This window comes from Podarcis gaigeae (assembly GCF_964106915.1).
Source record: "Podarcis gaigeae genome assembly, chromosome: 12".
Lineage (NCBI taxonomy): Eukaryota > Metazoa > Chordata > Lepidosauria > Squamata > Lacertidae > Podarcis > Podarcis gaigeae.
In genome coordinates this window covers 57,180,977-57,203,269 of record NC_139688.1, presented here as the reverse complement: position 1 = coordinate 57,203,269, position 22,293 = coordinate 57,180,977, and the positions used below count along the sequence as shown (strand labels likewise).

The window sequence follows — 22,293 nt, the reverse complement described above, 5'->3', positions numbered from 1 at the left end:
TCAGATAACCAGGGGCCTTACCTGGAGTGAGTTTGGTGACGTGAGAGGTGAGGGAAGGCCATGCCCTGGTGACTGGTTGGGCTTTTGAGGAGAGCTTGAAGACTGCTGAGCTGGTGGCGGCTGACTCTGGCTTTGTGTTTGCTGCGTCTGTGGTGGAGGCGGGGGCTGCGGCTGCTGAGGCTGCTGCGTCTGTGGCTGTGGCTGAGATTGATGTTGTGGCTGGCTGGCTTGTCCCTGTGGCTGCTGGCTAGTTTGGCCTTGTTGCTGCTGCTGCTGCTGCTGGAGATGTTGAAGCTGTTGAAGCTGCTGAAGCTGGGAATTCAGGGATGAGGTAGCTACAAGTAAAAAATAAAATAAAATTCAAATCAGAATTACATGTGTTTCTTTGTGTAGATTGCAAAGATATACTGCCAGACTCCAGAGCACTGTCAGAAGAGCAGAGGAGAAAACAAAAGCTGGCCACCTCTGCTATAGGCTTCTGCCTGCAGATATAAAAGCTCAAAATGCGAGTACAGTCTCAGTGTGCATTTTTTTCCTGCTCCCTCTGAGACACATTCTTACAGTAACAGCAGTCTTCATAGACAGCTCACTCTTCTTTTGCATAGGTAGGGGAAATGATTTGAACATAGATAGAGAAAGCACCATTGGTCAAGCCTCTTGGAGGAAACTAGAATCCAGAAATTAGCGGGAGCCAAGAAAGTGGAAGCTGGAAGAACAGAAAAGATTGTAGGGCAGGTCTGTACTGCCAGTCACTTGCCAAGTGAAGAGAACCCGACAATTAATGTTTGGCAGCTGAACAGAAGCGTTAAGAAATGTTTCTTGAGCCTGTGGGGCAGTTGCCAAACACCTGAGATGCCAAAACACATAGTTGGTGTTCAGTTCTATGAGTCTCAAATTATGAAGCCCTCCTATAAAGATACTGAGTAAAGTAATAGGTTAACGTTTCTTAGCAACAGAATGAATGCTATCACTGTAAATCACGGACACCTACTTTGTGGCCCATTGGATGCCATTGAACTACAATTCCCATAATCTCTGACCATTGGCCATGCTTGCCTGCAACTCCCATTATCCCTGACCATAGGCCAATATTGGAGTTGAAATCTAATAACATCCAGAGGACAAGTTAGCCGCCCCTGCTATAAATTTTGTGGTGACAAAATTTTCAGCAGTCATTGTTGTCCACCAGAAAGTGGCCTAGGTCTGGGAGAGAGATCTCTGTTTGAATCCCAGTTCTTTTTTCTTTGTCTTTGAAGATCAGCTTTAGACAAGTTAGTGTCTCTTGGCATCAGTTTCCCATCTGTAAAATGGAAATACTGGCACTTTATAGCTCACTTCATGAGAATGTGATGATGGGGTAACTGAACTTTTAAAAAGTCTTTAAAAGAAATATATAATTGACAATCACAAGCTAAGAAGGAAATTCCTAGGAGTCTCGTTGTGCAAATGGATAAGAAGAAAACGGCCTCAATTTGTTACAGCTGTTTTATGGCTGTAGAGCTCTGTGGGCTGGTGAAGGATATTAAAAGGAATAAAATAAGATTCAGTGCTAAAGTGCAAAGTTGCCTGGAGGTCCTAAATGATTATACATGGAAGCATATGCATGGTGCCAAAGAAATTAAGATGCACGTCAGGATAAAACAGATTAAGACAAGAACTGTAGAAGAGAGCCAGAACCCTGGAGATTTGCAAAACAAGTGTTATTTTAACTCTAGACACAATCGAGCCAAATGCCAGCATTTTTAGATACCATGGTCCTTAACTTTAATTGGATGGTGCATTACTATAATTAAAATAGTATCCAGAAAAGATTAGCGTATTTTCAAATTTTTGGAAGGTTAATGAAGAAGAATTTTTGTATGTTGAAAAAAACATTAGACAACCCCTCTATGTAATATTTCAGAACTACTTGACAAGATGGGAATTGTTGGCTATCCTTCTGCATGAGTCCCTCGGGACTCAGATCTTCCAGTGTCTGCTGGTGCCATTGCCCAAAGGGCAGAACAATCCAAGCATCCATTGCACCATGCTAGAGGGGGGTTGGATAAGATGGGGGGTGTCTCTCTGTCCAATTGCGACATGCTCCACAGGTCAGTGGGTTCCACTACTGGGAACTCCTGACTGCACCCACCTAAACTGCAGGTGGGCACAAGTGATTGCTGGAGTCCTGGCATATCCCTGGTGGAGACAGCCAGTGTATGCCCTTGAGAGAGGCCATATGTGTGGGGGAAAGGGATGGAGTCCAAAGATCTGCTGGCTCCAATCTGTGCTACCCTCTTCAAATTAAATCCTGCTTGAAATGTTTCCACCTTGCTGTACGGTCTCCATTCTGCTGTAGTGGGAAGCTTTAAGGTCTACCACCCTTATCCAGCCAGAGAGACCTGTACACAACCTACTATGCTGGTGGAGGTATGGATGGGCAATAGGCTCCACTAGGATACCCATCAGACCGTACTGAGCAATTTGGCTGCAGATAAACAGGGATGCATCAGTAGATATACCTGACTAATTTCTGTGATTATAGCTGGATCAGGGTTACTGGCAGTAAATTTGTCATTTTCATCATGTTCATATGCCACCTTTCTTCTAAGGAACTTAGGATGGCATCTTCAAAACAATCCTGTGATTAGCTCAAGGTCCTTGTCATCATATAAAGGCCAGACCATCTAGTCGATGCCACCTAGTCTAGCAGTATCTCGCCTACTCTGACCGGCAACAACTCTGCAAGGACTGGAGCAAAGACCTTTTCCAGACCCTCTACCAAGATCCAGACATGCATTCAACCATTGAGCTATGTTTTCCTTCTCAAAAGCTCAGCTGGGAGGACGGCAACAGTCAAATGTAGAACCCTGCCAGTACAAACCTACCAAGATGGCATGATCCAGGCTTCCTGAGATAATTCCCCCTCCCCTGGAAGACCTTGAGACCCAGCTCCTCCTCAGTGGTCAAGAGATCTGAAGCCACAGCCATGTGGACAAATAGCAGTCACACCTGCTGAGCATGTCATCACTGAGCTGGGTTTGGAACTCAGGAACTCCCATCTCCTCACTATTTAATCAGGTCCAGAGAGCTAAATCCAGCATTTTTCATATTTGCAAACTGCAAATATATAAGTATTACTGGAATGCCAGTTACCCCCCATCTTATATTTGTGCATCTGGTTCTTCCTGCCTAAGTGCAGAACCTTACATTTGTCCCTATTGTGTTTTATTCTGTTTGTTTGGGCCCAGTTCTCCAATATGTAAAAGTCATTTTGAATTCTGATTCTGTCTTCTGCGGCATTATCTCCCCCTCCTAGCTTAGTATCATCTGCAAATTTGATCAGTATCCCCTCAAGTTGTTTATAAAGACAAACAACAATGGGCCCAGGACAGGACACCATTTGTCAGGCTCTGCTGCTGCTGGGCTTTCTCTCCCAATCCTAAAAACTGTCCTGTCGGAAGGATCCTAACAAGTTTTTATATGATGATAAAGGCACCTCATGAGAAGAGAAGACTCCCTGGAAAAGACCCTGATGCTGGGAAAGATGGAGGGCACAAGGAGAAGGGGACGACAGAGGACAAGATGGTTGGACAGTGTTCTCGAAGCTACCAGCATGAGTCTGACCAAACTGCGGGAGGCAGTGGAAGACAGGAGTGCCTGGTGTGCTCTGGTCCATGGGGGTCACGAAGAGTCGGACACGACTCAACGACTCAACAACAACAACAACAACAAAGGCACACATTTGCCAATTTATGCACATTCCATATGTTCACGACTGTGCATACACGCATCATGCCGAACCTGGAAGTGATCCAAAAATGCCAAAGAAAGAGGTGGAACGGGGTGGGGCAGAACAGGGTATTTGTAGATTTTTTCAGTGGTGTTTCAAATATACACGATTTCACTGATGTGCATGGTGCCTCACAGCTGCAGTTTGTTTTTTAATGCAGTTTTAATGTTACTTGTAAGCCAGCTTTAATGGATTTGTATCCTGAAAGGCAGGATATAAATAATTGCAATCAATCAATCAAATTAAGAGTTCCCTGTACACTCTAAATGTCTTCACATAGCTCAATGGATGCATATGGCTTGATTCTGCCTGATTACTGAGGTGTACTTCTATCAGGCAAAATATCTGTTGGGCATCTAAAGCAACCCTCTACCACATGTTCTGTTGTGTTACTTTCCCCCACAGTCTTTTATTTCCATAATTCTGCAGATGTTACACAATTGTGCCTTAATGCGAAATAATGCAATGTACAATGGACTAAAAAGGAGAAAATCATACATTAAGGCTATTCGTATTCGACTGAGCAGAGAATTTGGCTCTCGCTGTTTTGAGAAGACTAATCCCTTCCTCCCCAACCCCCACCCCAGTAATGGAGAATAGATTTATATATTGCCTCAAACTGAAAAGTGTAACTAACTTAAGGATATGGGCCTGTGCTGACATTGACATTGTCTGCTTTTCTTATCTTGTTTATCTTTTAATGAGCAATACTCCTTTTATTTTCTTTGAAGTAGATTTCTAGAGACTGAATGCACACAATGAATAGACTAATGTAAGCCTGCATTTACACTGCTATGTATTATGTAATGAAGGGTGTGGGCAAATGCCTGTTTTCCCCCATACATGCTCAATTTTCTCTTTTGAGGAGGGAAAAGTTGCTGTTTTTATATGATAGGGGGGGTGGGCAAAGAGGGTGAGGCTAAAACTTGATGCCTCAACAGATTACTAATGGGTTACAGAGCATATTACTTCTAGATCAGTGGTTCAAATCCAGTCTAGGTCAATACAGGGAACAAAAGTCAAGGCATCCTGATGGTTGCAGAGTGCCCTATATTGTATAAAATTAATTGGCTGTCTCCTAGTAAGTACATTGGCTGCAAAAGGAACTGGCATCCTCTGACTACCATAAAATCATGTTTGGGGTTTCAGGGCAGAAGTTTAAGAATTATGAAGAGCTAGACCCAGAGTTGAAAGCATCCCTGCACTGCCCATTCCAAGATAACACTGTGGTGATTGTGATGGGATGAGTGTGAGTTCACTGGTGAATCTGCATAAACACCAAGGATCTTCACATATTGACAAGAGACTCATCATGTGTTTCCCAGCTGTTATGAAAAATCACCAAACAGTGATGAACAATGTGAACCGACCGCAGATTTTGTACACACCTCATTTAATAGCTATAGTTTCCATGCATATTAACTTCCGAAGCAATCATCATAGGGTTGCAAATGAATGAAATTGTTGCACTTAGGTCTCACTAAAATCAACTGGAAGAGCTGCCCTTGATTTACCTCATGTCCCATTGATGTCAATGGGAATGTGTGCAGCTAACCTAGCCTGCTAGATTCAAATCAGATAATAGAGACGTTGATAAACTACTGTGCGAACTACCCAAATGATACAACACATGTCCATTTTCTAATATAATGGAAGACCTATGCATGTCGACCTGGCCACATGTGGCCCTATTCATGCTGTCACTTTGCATACATTCTCCACACTTTCATATGACACTCATCCAACAGACTCATGAAACACATTTAAAGATGGCTGTTGAGTAATTGCCATACATGTTTGCTAAACAACTGCTTATGCCGATATGCATAGTAATGAATACATTCTGAATCAGCCCTAGGGATTTCTTCTCTTGATAGGTTCTCTTAATAAATAAGGGGAAAATAATTGTTTTAAAGAAATCCTTATACTGGAGCCGGCCTTATCTATCTTTGTGTCCAAGGCAACATACTATAAAGCCTTTATTCTGCATTCTTTTTGGGGCTAATTACAACCTTAATTTTTTGCTCTAGAATAATTTCTTTGAGAAGTTCGTGCAACTTAAGTATTGAATGCAACAAAATTCAAACATTAAGAAATTCTAATAACTTATCAATAATTTGTGATCTTTTAATATTGCAAAGTATGGAAATGTCTACCTCAAAACTGATTATTTCTCGCCGCCCCCCCCCCCAACCCTGTAATGTTGAAAACTGGAATCATTTTTCAGGATGTTCTGGTTAGGAATATCAACTAAAGAGCAGCATAAAATATATTTGAAGCTGCTTTCACCTGAAGGTAATGTAATTGTTTTCTTTTCCTCTTGGTTTATGACAGTGTTTTTGATTCAGTTTCCCTGTGTGCACTGTAAAAACTGTACTAACTTATTTTAAATGTCCAAATGCAAGAAAATGGCTGAAGAAATTAGATTTTAATACACTATTTGCTTCCTCAGTGCAAATGGGAATTAAAACACCATATTGTATAGAGGGCTATAACATCATTCTCTAGATTGGTTTGACTCATGAAAAAAGGTAGCAGAGCAACATTTTGGGCCTTTCAAAATGGATGGTGTGTGGGGGGGTGTTGGAATCCTGTCTTTTATTTATTTATTTTGGTTACAACAGAAATAGAATACCTAAGCTGCACTTACGTAGGATTAAGCCCATTGATTCTAACTCGATTTGCTTCTGAGTAGACAGGGTTAGCTCTGCAACCCTAATTATATATAGAAAATAAAATTGCATCCCTGTGGTCTTGATCCAGCTCCAGTCACACAGCACTAGTCATGCACATGGCCCCTGGCGGGCACACCCAACAAAAAATGCATGCACCCAGTTCAATGGGATGCAGTTGAGCATCACCATTCAGAGGTGACTAGACCATTCAGCTGTACATTCTCATGGCCACTCCCAGATGCGTATCTCCCTTGCTGATGGGGATTAAGTATGTGTTCAGCTGTGGCTGCTGAGTGCTGTTCTAAACGGGAAAGGCTCAACAGCATTCAGGCTCCTGTAGGGGAAATGAAGTTCCATCAGCTCTGGTACAGCCACTGAGCAATATCTCTGGGTCCCTTTGCTCTTAACACCTGGTACATGGTAAAGTCAATAAGGCACTTCTGGTTGATATTAGTGGTCCTGATGGGTCAAAGGAGAAAAAGCATTATCTGAGGTATATGGAACCCAAACAACTAACTGTTTTATGGTTTAAAATAATAATAAAAATTCTTAGTTCAATAGATGATTATTTGAACAATAATATGGTATTGAAGAAGTTGTTCTCTCCAGTTGCTGCCCCATAACCAAATATTCTTGTCTGATATCTGGTTTGTATGATGCACCTCTTCTCCAGGAAGAGATGCACCTCTTCTCCAGAAGAGGTGCAGAACACAATAGAGGTTCAGAACCGAGATTAGATAGATGATGATGATAGATAGATAGATAGGTAGATGATAGATAGATAGATATAGATAGATGTCATCATCACAACCCACACATAGCTCTAGCTTCTCCCCATTACTGTTCTGGATTTCTTTGTCCCACTCATTTCAGATTCCCATGACTGCATGACTGTGTATAAGACTAGGGTTTTTCCTTTAAAAATAATGTCAAAAATTAGGGGGTGTCTTATACATGGATACATCTTTCCCCATTTTCTTAAATCTGAGTCCCCCACCAGCTCAAGCTGACTAGCGACCCTGGTCTTTGTTTTGCTCCCTCTTGATCATATGATTTCACTTACTTGCTTGAATGAACAAGAGTTGGACTCAATTTAAACATGACACCCAACATGGCTAAAATTACATGGCCGTGCAGAATTCCACACAACTGGTGTCACCCCCAAAACAGGGAACCCACTCCTAGGCATACTGCACCCTAATGTATGTCCAGCAGCCAGCAGGAACCCAGTGCAGATGTATTATGTTCTACTAACAAGTTTCAGTGCTGTATTCAACATCTGCTGGTGGTAACACATTGTCTAGATCATGTAAGCTGAGCTGGGTCAAAGAGGCTGTGGCTGAAAATGTCACACAGGGGCCTGGAATAAGTGACCTTTTCTTTCCCTTTCAATTCTATGATTTCAAACAGATTAGGAAAATTCCGCTTTGAAATGCCAGGATCTGAATTTCTACTTTGTTTTCCCCGGCGGAAATTTCAAACGGTTTGTGTGGTCAAGGCCAGGCTACCTGCAGAACTATCTGGCGCATTCTGTGCATTTTGATTACATTATCAGTGCAACATTCATTCATCTAACTTGTTTACAACGAAACTGGAGGGTTGGTGGGTGCTTTCGTTTTGTTTTTGTGTCGTTCGGGAATATTTATCCAGGAGTAACAAGGGTTTGCTTCTTTGAACATCAGTTATCATTACAAGTATCTTCAAAGAGACACTTTGAAGTAAATCATCTTTCTCCTTAACTAAAAGTGAAGTTACCACAACTGAAAACAAGGCTTTCAGCAATACAATGGGATGGTGGATCAAAGTGTTTTGGTTGGGGGAGTTTAAATGGCTGGTTCCCAATATCAGCTTATCTAAGGACCCCCCTCCCCACGACAAAACAAGTCACGTACATAGCACCCTCCCTCATTCCACCAAGGAGCGCGGCAGAGAGCATTGTTTCTGAATGATGATTTAGGCTTGTGAAACGCTTTATCTGAGGGCCCTTATTATACCTCTACACGGCACCTCGTTTTAATGTCAGTCTGGTAAGCATCTGAATAAAACCAAGAACCCACTTTATTTAAACATGTGAATTTTCATTATATTCTTCCTCTCATCTTGTGTGTGTTAAGATGGCTTCAAAATAAATGAAAAGCTCTTTAGACCAGGGAATATCTCGTGCTAGTAATTTGTAGTGAGAGGAACACAATGGGAACCTCTCATAATAAGAGCTCTAGACACCAGTGCAATACAAATTTGTAACAACAGTATCTTAATAGTGAGGGAATCTTAACACAATAGGCTGTCTAACGTGCCTAAAATCAAACCATCAGACATAATGCCAACATATTGACATTGCTTTTGCCCTTCCTTTTGTTCCCTTTGAAAAGGTATCTCTACAGCTGTGCGTGAATATGGGGTGTACAGCAGAGCTCCTACATTTGCCTATGCAGTCAGCAAAGTATCTAATTAAACACATCAGGGTACCGCTTGTCTGACAAGTTATTCTTTGTCCCCTGCAGCTTGGGACCTCACCTAGGAATTGTGTGGCCTTCACAGAGTGATCCAAAAGTGACTTTGAGGGCAATTAAGGAGATTTTAATGCACAATGGGCACAAAACACATTCATTGGTGAAACTGAAGTACAATAGTTGTTCACTGGTGTGTTGTGGGGAGGTTTATACATAGATATGCAGAAGTGAAATAGACAATGAGTCGGTATTATTAACAAATAGGCGGGCGCCATTGCCATTATAAGAAAACAAGGGAGACGTTCATGATGAGTTCTGGCACCTCTTTTTCTAGAAAAATAGCACTGAATTGATCACAGGTTAATTTATCATGTGCTAGAAAGCAGAGTGACAGAAGTTTGAAAACCTGGTTTAAATCAGGCTAACCTAGTGATCCTTCATCTTCCGTGAACTGAGACAACCCCCTGTTTCAGCACTTCTTAACCTTCCTTGGGTTATGGACCTCTTTGAGGGTCTGATGAAAGCTATGAACTCCCTTAATAACACTCTACAAAGAAAATTTTCAAACGTAAAGGAAATTGAAGTTAAAAAGCCATGATTTTTGTGTGTGTGCCTTGTTCATGGACCCCCTGAAGTCTGTCCAAGGATCACAGGCTAAGAACCGCTGCCCTGTTCTGCTTTTGGTGTTTTTCCTGGGCTGCCACATTTTCTTACCTCATAATCCAGCCATTTTCAACTCCAGATGGTTGGACTGCAACTCCCATCTTTCTCAGCTGACACAGCTGTACTGGCTGGAGGTGATGAGAGTTGCAGTCCTAAACATCTAGAAGGCACCAGGTTGAAGAAGACTGCCACAGCCAGAAGGAAGATGCTGCCAAGGTCACTTGTCCAACTACTTTCTACTCTAGAATCTGATTCCCATTCAGCAACTTCACATTTCATTGACATGTGGCAGGAGCAGAAGGGCTGTTACGCCGAAACTCCCACAAGCTGTCTTCTATCCTTTTCTTAGATACATTCCACTTATGAACATAATTCTCTGTGTTTAAAGCCTCCATAATAATTTGTTTATAGATTAAAGGCCAAACAATATATGCTGTTAAATGTGTGAATGCATTTAACATGTCTAGCTTCCTCTCACTCTAAAAGTGGGAGACAGGGAGACAAGGATCAAGACTGAAGTGCAGGAGAAATGGGTGTGGTTTTTATTAGTTGATAAACTACTGATCGCCGAAGAATCGATGCTTTTGAATTATGGTGCTGGAGGAGACTTTTGAGAGTCCCATGGACTGCAAGAAGATCAAACCTCTCCATTCTGAATGAAATCAGCCCTGAGTGCTCACTGGAAGGACAGATCCTGAAGCTGAGGCTCCAAGACTTTGGCCACCTCATGAGAAGGGAAGACTCCCTGGAGAAGACCCTGATGTTGGGAAAGATGGAGGGCACAAGGAGAAGGGGACGACAGAGGACGAGATGGTGGGACAGTGTTTTCGAGGTTACCAGCATGAGTTTGACCAAGCTGCGGGAGGCAGTGGAGGACAGAGGTGCCTGACGTTCTCTGGTCCATGGGGTCACGAAGAGTCTGACACGACTAAACGACTAAACAACAACAACAACAAAACTACTTTCACCTTCACAGCGGTCCCAATGATAATGCACCACAACCTCCAAGTTACTGTCATCTCTGGGAGGGAAGTTCCATTGGAGCCAGTGGGGGCTTCTCTTCTGGGGCACATATCATTAGATCGTGGGAAGGAAACAGAAGAAACCCTAACACTGCATGCCATGGTCCCAATTCTGACTGCCTCCTCTTGTGTGTATTTTTTTTTTTTTTTTTGGCGGGGGGAACTAGACACGTTAAATGAACATCTCATCACATTTAGACGAACTGGGATGCCTGAACATGGGCTAGGCTGGTTGGGGCCGATAAGAGCTGGACTCCAGCAACATCTGGAGGACCACAGGTTAGCCACCTGTGCCTTAGAAGAAACTTGTATGCACTTTGCAGAGCACGTGCTTGCTTCTTCTGCATGCAAAGGTTCCCAAGGCACTGTCTGATTCAGTATTGTGGGATGTTTCAGCTGTTACTATCTGAGGATGTAGACAGGAGGTGCAGCCAACCCCACGTGGGCTGGGCCTTGCTGTTCTTGGCTAATAAAAGCAAGCTAGGAGGGACCAGCCAAGTGTGTCTAGGTCGTGGGAAATGCCTTTGTGAGAAGGGGTGGTGCCATACAGAGAGAGCCGTATGGCCTCTCCTCAGCTGGCCCTTTCTGGACCCCGTGGATAGCTACCACCTTGCCAATGGGGAATGTCCATTGTATTGGATGCCTCATTCTCTGTGGTGGCACCTCAGTTGTGGAACTCCATCCCTTTGGGGTGCAGCAATCCTCTTTCCTGACACTCTGGAAACAGCTTAGGAGACATCCTCTTATCTAGTATTTTGTGCGTGTCTTTGTGTGTGTGCTTAATTTTCTGCCTGATGGCTGCTGCTGACCTTTATACGGCATCAGTGCATGCTGCTTGACATCCTTATTGCTTTTGAAATTTAAATGTATATTTGTATTTTAATGTTACAATTTGATGTTGGTTTGTCTTGCAAACCTCCCTGGGACTCTATGGGATGAAAGGCAATCTACAACTGTAGTAAACAAATACAGACAATATAAAAAGGAAATGTACAAATGTGGCTTTGCAGCTTCAGCACACGTGTTCTAAGTGCCCCAATTTCTCAAGGCCATAGCCTGTTTTCTGGAGCATGCCACTGTGTTCTCTCCCCATAACAGTGTATTCTAAGACTTAATGTTCCTGAATATGTTTACGTTTCAGCCAAATCTATTGTGAGATTAAACATATATTAAATATTCATCAGTTTTAAGAAAGAAAACTTCTTCTGGGCAGTTTCCTAACACACCCATAAACCCATCCAGGACATAAGTAATATTGCAATAAATAATAGTGCTGGTGTTGACCTTTAAAGCCCTAAACAGCCTCGGCCCAGTATACCTGAAGGAGCGTCTCCACCCCCATCGTTCTGCCCGGACGCTGAGGTCCAGCGCCGAGGGCCTTCTGGCGGTTCCCTCATTGCGAGAAGCAAAGCTACAGGGAACCAGGCAGAGGGCCTTCTCGGTAGTGGCCCTGTGGAACGCCCTCCCATCAGATGTCAAAGCGATAAATAACTACCTGACATTCAGAAGACATCTTAAGGCAGCCCTGTTCAGGGAAGTTTTAATCTGTGATATTTTAGTGTATTTTTGGTTTCTATGGAAGCCGCCCAGAGTGGCTGGGGAAACCCAGCCAGATGGGCGGGGTACAAATAATAAATTATTATTATTATTATTATTATTATTATTATTATTACACAGGAAAGAAATAAAGCAAGTAGCAGGAAGAAAGAATTCAGCAATCTATGGTGGAGGGCACTTAGGCATTGTTGTGAAAACAGAGGTGTGAAAGTACACCGGAGTGTCCCAATTGTCATCTATGGAATGCTGGAGGGTACCGTATGGTGCAAACGTGGAAAGTTTTAGCAAGGAAATTGAAACTTCAAGACACTTTTCTTAAAATCACACTCTGTTTTGCTTTGATTTTTAATAAAAAGAAAGTTGGAGTTACACAGTGTCTCTCAAACCACAGTAACTAAGCGAGGATAACACTATGAGCGCACTGAGAAATCTGAAACTGCTAAAATTGGATTTGTTTTGCCAAGTTTTAACTAAATAGATGCAAAATGGTTTTCTTCAGGGGACACTGCCAAGCAGTTTTTCTTTACTCTGTTGATCTTAATAGCCTGCTTGGAAGCTTGGAAATGAAAATTTCTTTCCTCATCAATTTTAAACCTTTTCCATTTGGCAATCATCGGTTGCCCCCTCCTCTCTTACATGTTTCCAATGAAGCTGAAATTAATATAACTCTGGTTGGTTTTGTTTCATAGCACCAGAGAGCAGAGGGCTAGTCTCCCTGCTCCTGTGCAGCCAGAATTTTTAGCACACATAAAGACCTAGCAAGCCTCTGAAAATCTTGAGCAACTGTCCTGGAAGTTTCAATATCTTTTCTGAATTTAACTGTAACAGTTACTGTCATCATAACTAGCGGAAGCTTCAGGAATTCTTCCCAGCATCCACATCTGGTCCAAGCTGGACTGATAGGGGCTAGCATTTATGACATTTACTTATTTACAGGGCTTGTACGAAGGGGCATTTACAAGTTATATGGTGTGCACATATAACCACTTGGGGAGGGAGCTGTCTGGGAGCCATGTTATAGCATGTCTGACCACACATGTTACAGCCATGTTATAGCATGTCTGACCACACATTTTATCACCCATCAATCCCTGAGGAAAAATACATCTTGCAACATAGCAGGATGATACAAACAATGAGTCTGCTTTGGTGACAGAAATTAATATGGGCAGTTTGGCTGTCTGCGAAAAATAAGAAAAATTATATAATTGCCAATGGAGTGTCCTTTAATGGGGGTAAAAATGTGCACTCATTATGTCTGATACTGGGGCCAGACTTCTTTAGCAATCTCATTTCTTCAAAAAGAGCTCTGCAGAAACAAAATCTCTATTATACTATACTATACTATACTATACTATACTATACTATACTATACTACACTATACTATACTGTGTTGTTGTGTTGTGTTGTGTTATATTATGTTGTTCTGTTATTTTCCCTACATAGATATCATCAATATTTTGTTCGTCCAGTGTGTACAGTGAACACAGTGTTAAAATTTAGAGTGTCAGACTAGGAATGGTAAGTCTCTGAGGTTCAAATCTCCAGTCAGACACTAAGCTCAATGGTGGCCTTGGGTTGGTTACCATCTCTCAGTCTAGCTACCTCACAGGGTTGTTTTGAAAATAAAATGGAGTGGAGGATGTATGCCATCTTGAGCTCCTTGGTGGAAAGGCAGATTTAAATGTAATAAATATGTAACTCATCTGGGACCAAACACTCAAAGCTTTTCAGCAGGGATAGGCTTGCCATACATCAGGAAAATTCCCGGTTTTGGGGTGTAAGAATGGCACCAGGGGGGAATGTCAGGGAGAACTCGGATGTTTGGCCATGGCAATGTGATGGAAAAAGCTCAGGAATTTTCCTTTTTGAAATATGAAAACCCTGATCAGGGAAGACTCAAAAAGTAGGTGTCAGGGAACTGCCATCGGAACGAGAGGAGGAGGCGAGGCTCCACGACGATGCTGAAGAGGGGCCAAGTAGGGAGAGAGGCAGGTCTCCTGTTGGGGAAGAAAATCAGCGCAACACCAGGGATGGAGGGGGGCCAATGGGGGAAGCAGAGAGCAGGCTCAGAGACTCTTCACTGGACACCAGCGGGGAGAGCACAGGTCCTCCGCTACCCACGCCCTCCCTGCGCAGAAGACTTCCGCGCAGGGAGAGTAGGAGGAGACTGGGCGTCAAACAACTTTTATGTTGGAAAAGGTTTAAGAAACGCCCACTGTCGGATTCTGCCAGCGACTGAACAGCCACAAAGTGAGGGGCTGTCCAGCCAGGAAAGGTTTAACCAGGCCACCTAGCCAGGAGTGGCGGCAACTTACGCACGAGCAACCCCATATAACCATTACAGTAGGCTTTGGATATTTGCTTTTGATTTAGTGGCATCATCCCCCCACCCCGGACGCTCAGAATGAATCACCTTTCTCTATGATCTCCTAGTAATTAAGCTCTCTTTTAAAATTGCTACTCAAGTTTAGAAACATTGTATAAACTTGAATAACGTGAAATTGTAAAAAAAAAGTACCGGTAAACCAATGAACCAAAATTATAGCTGCTCTCATATTTCACAGTTTTACATGCAATACTCCTTACTCAATAAGTATTAAATATTGTCTCATCTAAACCAAACTACTGATAAGCACTTTAGGGAACATCTCTCTCTCTCACACACAAACATTTTCTCTATGACAGCAAGTAAGGCAAAAGAAAGCCCAAAATGAGGAAAGATAACAGAGACAAAAACAAATTCAAGTGAAATAACTACGAGCCCCAAGTGGGCTTATTATATCAACAGACTGAGGGTAACTACATACTTCTACTGTGGTGGTTCATAAATTTTGTCATCTTGTTAAGACTGCAAAGACCTCTGACCTCACTTCCTCCATTAATAAGGCTGTCCTGCTTTACTTTTTTTAAACTTTTGTTGTTGTTACGAACCATGCACACTGCATCAATGTCTTCTATCCGCTGCCACAAAGCTCATTGCTGCAAAAATCGCAACTCAGGAGGAAATTGACACTCCACCACGTTAGAGCTCTAAGGAAAAGAATTAATATGAGCATCGCTGAGCCCAAGAGCATGTTACTGGCACCACATGGAGGGAACTTGTAGACTGCCAGTTCCAGGCCAATTTACCTGGAAGAAAAACCATTGAACTCAATGGGATTTAGTCCTGAGTTGGCATACATAGGATTGCCCTGCAAATCATTCAATGGGACAGTTTCTACCGCATGGTGAGCCATTTGTGTATAGTGACTTATTGCAAAGATCTGGTGTTTGTGCTTAAAGGTTGATTCTATCTATTTTTAAAAGGAGTTGTGACAGTTGCAATGTTCACATGGTTTGTGCCTAAAAGAGTAGATGTGGCTCCCGGTAAAATGGGCTGGCTTCACCCTCCCCAGGCTGGATACCTGGAGGTCTCCGCCTACCTCAGCCAATTGCCCAATCCCGCCTGGGGAGGCGTTGCCAGGGGAGCGGCCAGGTAGGGGGAGGGACCGCCCTGCCCACACAATGGAAGGTGAATCTTACCTGCGAAGTGTCAGTTGGCTAAATGGGGGGGGGCGTGAAGCAGTGACCCACGTCCCCCTTGCGGCGGTGATCCCAGGGTTCCCCGTTAAAGGGGTCTTGAGGTTGTCATTGCTCTCCCCTGCGACGGCGACAAAACGGGGTGGGCTCTCTGCTTAAACATATGTTCTCCAGAGCCAACCCAATCCCCACACATTCTGGATAACCCTGATGTTCCCCAGATCCCCAGCGGGGGACTGGGAAAGATAAACGCCCAATGCCTGAGCCAAGGTCTCCCTACATCTGAAACTTAATAAAGTTGTGGCCAATTTTAACCCCATAGCACGTTATCTTGAGTCATTATTCTGCTCGGGGGTCGCCTGGGGTTGGGAGGACTCCGTCTGCCCATGCAAAAGTCACAGATGTAACAGCCAAAGTGTGTTAGCCAGTCCCAGCACCTTTATTTTTCAGTTAAAATTATGGTTGCTATACACCCAAAGAGAAGACTGGTGTGTGTTTGTGTGTGTGTGTGTGTGTGTGTGTGTGAGAGAGAGAGAGAGAGAGAGAGAGAGAGAGAGAGAGAGAAGACTGGTTTGAGAGGTTGTTTATAATTACAATAGTTGCAGCTCAGCTATTATTATTATTATTATTATTATTATTATTATTATTACAGTGGTGCCTCGCAAGACGAAATTAATCCGTTCCGTGAGGCTCTTCGTATAGCGGTTTTTTCGTCTTGCGGAGCAAGCCCATTGACAGCTTAGCGGATTAGCGCTATTAGCGGTTTAGCGGCTTTTAGCGGATCAGCTGTTAAGCGGCTTATCAGCGGATCAGCTGATAAGCGGCTTAGGGCTTAGGGAAAGGGGGGGAAAGGGGAAAAAACCCGCAGGAACTCGCAAGACATTTTCGTCTTGCGAAGCAAGCCCATAGGGAAATTCGTTTTGCGAAGCACCTCCAAAACGGAAAACCCTTTCGTCTAGCAGGTTTTCCGTCTTGCGAGGCGTTCATCTTGCGGGGCACCACTGTATTATTATTTACCACCTGGCACCTGAAGATCACAGGGTAGTTTACAACATAAAGCCCCACCATAAAAACACAAGATGTAGTGATGACCACCAACTAGGACAGCTTTAAAAGAGAATTGGATAAATTCATGGCTAATTTCTCATATGCCTCTCAACATCAGTTGCTAGGAATCACAAAAGCAGGAAGTGCTGTTGCACTCAGATTCTGCTTGCAAACATCTTGCAGGCATCAGGCTGGTCATTGTGAGAACAGGATGCTGAACTAGATGGGCCTTTAGACTGCTCCAGCAGGGCTTTTATTATGTCCTTAACATCACAATGATGATGATGATCAAATACAATACGCACCTCACGGAAAGGAGAATTAGAAGGATCCTGAAGCAGGACAGATGCATTTAATACTACTGAAATGGGTGTAATCGTACATTCAGTTGAGCACTTGCTCATGAGAAATATGCATAGTGTTGAGTCCTAGAACCGTAGAATTGGAAGTGACCCCATCTAGTCCAACCCCCTTCAATGCAGGAACATTTTGCCCAATGGGGGCTCCAACCCACAACCCTGAGATGGAGAGTCTCAGGCTCGACCGACGGAACTATAAGAAGACCTAAGGCTGGTTCACATGTTGGTCTTGATGAGGGCCAAATGAGAGCCAATCCCTTCTCCCTGGAATTCTGAATCAGGGAATTTGGAATTCTGAATGAAGGAGCGACCTTTAAAGGGGGGCGGGACTCGGTTCGTGGTACAGCACTTTCAACCCTTGGCATCTCTAGTTTTAAAAGGTCAAGCGGTAATGCGAAAGATCTCCGCCTGAGACCCTTGATTGTCAGTGCTTGTCTGAGTAGTCATCAGTGGGCTAGATGGAGAAATAGTCTGATCTAGTCCTAGGCAGCTTCCTATGCAGCAGCTGTCCCTGCAGGTGAAGATCAGAGGGTGCTCAAAGCCCTTGTTGGCCCCTGTGATCCTGGTGACAAGAGGGACTTTGCTGCTGCTGCTGCTGCTGCTTTCTGCTCTTTGGCAAAACATTGTCAGAGGAAATACGAAATTGCTGGGTCGGGCAATTGCCTTCTTTGTTATTATTACCTCCCCCCTTTTCTCGATGACACACAGCATTCTACTAATATACTGTATATAAGTATACAGTGGTACCTCGGGTTACATACGCTTCAGGTTACAGACTCTACTAACCCACAAATATTACCTTGGGTTAAGAACTTTGCTTCAGGATGAGAACAGAAATTGCACAGCGGCAGTGGGAGGCCCCATTAGCTAAAGTGGTGCTTCAGGTTAAGAACAGACATCCAGAACAAATTAAGTTCTTAACCCGAGGTACCACTGTATACACTTGTGGAATGTGGAAGTTGTTTGTTTTTATCCCCATCTGGAATATCTGATTATGGAATAGTTACATGTAATCATTGAATAAAGTAGTGTGTGTGTGTGTGTGTGTGTGTGTGTGTGTGTGTGTGTGTGTAAGTCAACTTGAATGCCTCTGGTGCTGTTGGAAATATTTTCCATACACCCATCATTTCATAGCTGCATAAAGTACTGTACCAGCATTCCACGGACAGTGCATGTATGAGTGCGCACACTCAAGGATTGGGGAAGCAGCTTGCTTTGAAATATCGCCCACGATTTCTGAAATGCACCTATAGCTCTTTAGATCATTGTTCTCCTATCAGCCGCTAACTACCAGTGTCTATACCTCTGCTCTTCTTACTCCCCCTCCTTAAGAACATCCTATCTTTTTTGGCTTATGGTACTCAAAGCTCACATTTATCTTCTCGGGCTCTGAATTCACAAAGAAAATGTTTTTGTTTTGTTTTTTTAAAAAAGGAATAGTAAAAATCTAGAGTCAAATGTGAGTGGCACAGCTATAATTCTTTATGAAGCAGCAGGTAAGATTGATTGTCAAGGGTCAAAAGGCTAGGTCAAACTCTGCTCATTCGTCAGCTGAATGTCATTTTTGTTTTCCCTGTCACCAGATAGCTTTAAAAAAATTGCAACTCCTTCCTCATTATCTGGGACTTGGCTCCTTCCCTGCCATCCAGTATTAATGAAACTGTGCTTCAAGTCTGGCCTTCATCTTTGTGGCTCTCCTTCATGTACCTCTTCCCCTTCCTTTAAGCACTTCAGAGCAAGTACAGTTTTATTGAAAAGATAGCGTTCTTGCACAGCAAAGTTGGAAAATAGCTGCTACACTGAGAATGATCTGAAAACATACATGCAGTAGGAACGTTTGAATGAGCAAAAATGTAATTAAATCATAGCAGGTCCAAAGCTCTTACAGCAGCAAAGCTGAATTGTGACAATGTCTGTGATCATGACTGTCATAAAGAATCCAAGAAAGCCTATTATGATACTGGTACTACTATGAGACTGGAGATATATATATATATATATATATATATATATATATATATATATATACACACACACACACACACACACACACACACACATATATATTCATTCATTGAGTAAACATGGGACAATAACAAGGAAATCATCCATCAATTTACTTTGCTTCCAAGAAGCCAGATGGCTGTAACCCTGATTTTTATGTAATTATTTCTCTAAATGATAACTTTATGTTTAAAAAAGCTATGAAACTGAAATGATACCCAAATGGGCATGGATGTTATTGTACAAATAAGATATTTGGGAGTCACTGTTTAAAAGCTTGTTTTAAAAACAGTAGTAGCATCAGCAGCTATACTGTCATTTGTACCAATATCAAATGTGTACAAAGATGGGTGGATTTTGTGTCTTTTTAAAAGCAGCCTTCAGCCTGGCCAGAAGGTTGGCCCTAACAAAGGGAGCAGAGCATAGGGGAGGCCTCAGTTCTTCCTCCAGCCTCCAGGTGGGAATTCAACCATTCTTCCCACCATCCACTTTTGTTCTGGAAAGAGGTTTACGCAGGTCCAGGAGCAGGACCCACAAATATTCTCAGCATCTTTGTGCCATAATACTGAAAGATCCCAGTCCCTAGACATTTTTGCACCCAAGGTCAAAAGTCATAAGATCCTTCTCCACTCAGTTCTTTACAGAAAGAATCTGAAGGCAAGAGCATGCTAGCCTCTGGGAGTTGTGCTACCCATTCAGACATGAAATGTGGGTCCTGGATATGAAAATATTAAGGCTTAGATATTGGGGTGCGGTTTGGTCTTGCATCCATATTCTTCTATGGCCAACTTCTAAGAGAAGTGGTAGAGGGATTAGATTATTCCCAGTCTATGCCACTTAAACAGGTGTTCCTTCATAGGTTTGTTCCATTCCATTAAATATAGTGCAATTTTGTGCACGATATAGAGAGAGCGCACAAAATTGCATTTAAATATGTGTTTTGAGAGAATATTTTTCTCAAATTACTCATTTCTAAATGTATTTTATCCCAAAATAATTTTTTCTAAAGGAGCTTATATTAAACTAAGCAATTTTAAATGCATTTTTGAATTTTGAAACTGCATTGCAAAACTCAGGGACATGTGAAATTTGAATGGTGACTATGTCCCCATCTGTACCTTAGTTCAGAAGATGTGGATCAGGCCAGTTCAGATCAGAATTCAAAACGATCAGATTTTTCAAACATCCGTATCTGGGACCCTAATGAATTTTGGAGTCCCCATATGAAAGCGAAGCATCTGAAAGACTGCACTGTGATGGGGAACATATAAGCCTCACAGTATATACCACATATGACAGACTATGACAGCCTTCATTTAATATCTTCATGCCTAACATTTTAAGGTCAAAGGATATTGAAAGTAAATATTTCATTCCTTGGTTCCTTGAGGTAGTAAAAAGAAAACAAGGAAGATTTTGTGGCTATGTTTTCATCCGAAAGCACTGTAATTTTTTTTATTGCTTCTGACCAGGTTGTTGGTATGACCAGTTAGAATAGACAAGTGAAGCTAAGAGAGATTGATGGATAACATTTGAGATTTCAGTACTCTGCTAGGTGATACCACAGTAGAGCTCTTTAAGCATCCTAGTAGTAGAAAAAGTGGAAAAGCCATTGTATTGTGAATACTTTAGGTATTCTACCTTAAGAAGAATACTGTAGTTTTCCATCCAAGAGAGCCAAAGGACATTCCCAAGAGCACAAAATACCTATATTCATTACACTAGCAACAAACAGACACCCTGCCCCCCCCATTTTATTTCCGTACAGTATAGTGGTTGCATTCTAATAAGACAGCACCATATTTTATTTTAGTATGTGGATATGAGTGTGTTTGTGATCTTTTTCGAGCTATGATCTGCTAGAGGGGCAAAGTAAAACTGGGAATGATTGATGGATAATGTGTACAGTTTCAGTACACTGTCTGATAGATAGCATCATAGGTGGATGAAGCTCTTTAAAACCATTCCAGCAGTAGAATCCCAAAAGCCAATGAATACTGTGAGAAATCATCCAGCTCTCAGGGAAAAACTTCTATCTCTATTAATGGGACAGCAGCATGAGGGTGTTCTGGCAAAACAAACATCATACAGAATTTAGAAGTATCCATTGCACCAGCAGTGAAATGGTTAGCATGAAAGTATTCATTTGTTTCATTTATACCTTGATCTTACTCCAAGGAGCTCAACACACCTTTCACATGGCATATCTATACACTGCTCTGTGCAAGACACCTTTAGATTTCATTGCTGAACTACGTTGTGTTCATTCAGATTATTCTCTTGGCCATCTTTCATACCATTGTCAGTTTGCACATTTCATTCAGTATCAACCCAAAGATTAGTAAAACTAAAATACAACTGGCAAAGGGGTGGAAAATCTATGCATTCACTGCCCATCCATTTGTGCAGAGAAGCAATAAACATATGTTATGGATCGTGTATTATGGACCAAATTCACTTGGCCTTATTCCATCTACTCAAATACAGCCGCAACCCGTGGCTAATAAGTATGGTAAATGTATTAGAATATAATCCAAAATTCACAAATCATAAACATCATTATATAATGTATGTATCAGTCCATAAACAAGAAATAGTCAACATAATGAATAGCTGTCAGGGAACACCACGATGCGGGCAGAATGCCTTTCAATAGATAATGTCCAACAGTATTGTAGTGGTTGGTGCTCCAACGTGTAGCTGAATTCTTGTTTATGGAGTTATACATACATTATATAATGATGTTTATGATTTGTAAATTTTGGATTATATTCTAACTACTACTAATAATACATTTACAATACTTATTAGCCACGGGTTGCGGCTGTATTTGAGCAGATTATTTTGTATTGCAACACAGCGGTTTTGTTTTTGTCACTCATCCCATCTATAGCATCAATTATCTACATTATGGAAACAGAAAAAACATGCATTTTTGACTGTTCTGTGAACTTGTGTTCCAGCAAAACAAATGACTGCATTGTGTGGCAGAATCTCAGCAAAGACCCAAGTGCCATTGCATTGGTGCTGGAACCTAAAACCAGTCCCACTGCAAGCAGAGAAATCATTCTATTTGTGTTTCCTCTTCTCCTTGCTTAAGCCCAGCTGCACTACACAATGGCATCTTGGTTCTGGTTGGTATGGATCAGGAATGGGAAAGGGAATGTTCTACTCCTGCTGCCTTGAATGCCTTCCTATCTTTTTAAAAAATCCTTGTT

The 22,293-nt window shown here is 42.3% G+C and overlaps 1 protein-coding gene across 2 annotated transcripts in view; it reads right to left on the bottom strand.

The window, feature by feature from the left end:
- Positions 1 to 22,293, bottom strand: part of POU6F2 (POU class 6 homeobox 2) — a 305,787-nt gene that overhangs the window by 69,948 nt on the left and 213,546 nt on the right. For both annotated transcript variants that reach the window (XM_083706324.1, XM_083706325.1), the window contains exon 5: positions 22 to 335. In XM_083706324.1, coding sequence (XP_083562450.1) covers positions 22 to 335 — 314 coding nt within the window. The remainder of the gene's footprint in view (positions 1 to 21; positions 336 to 22,293) is intronic.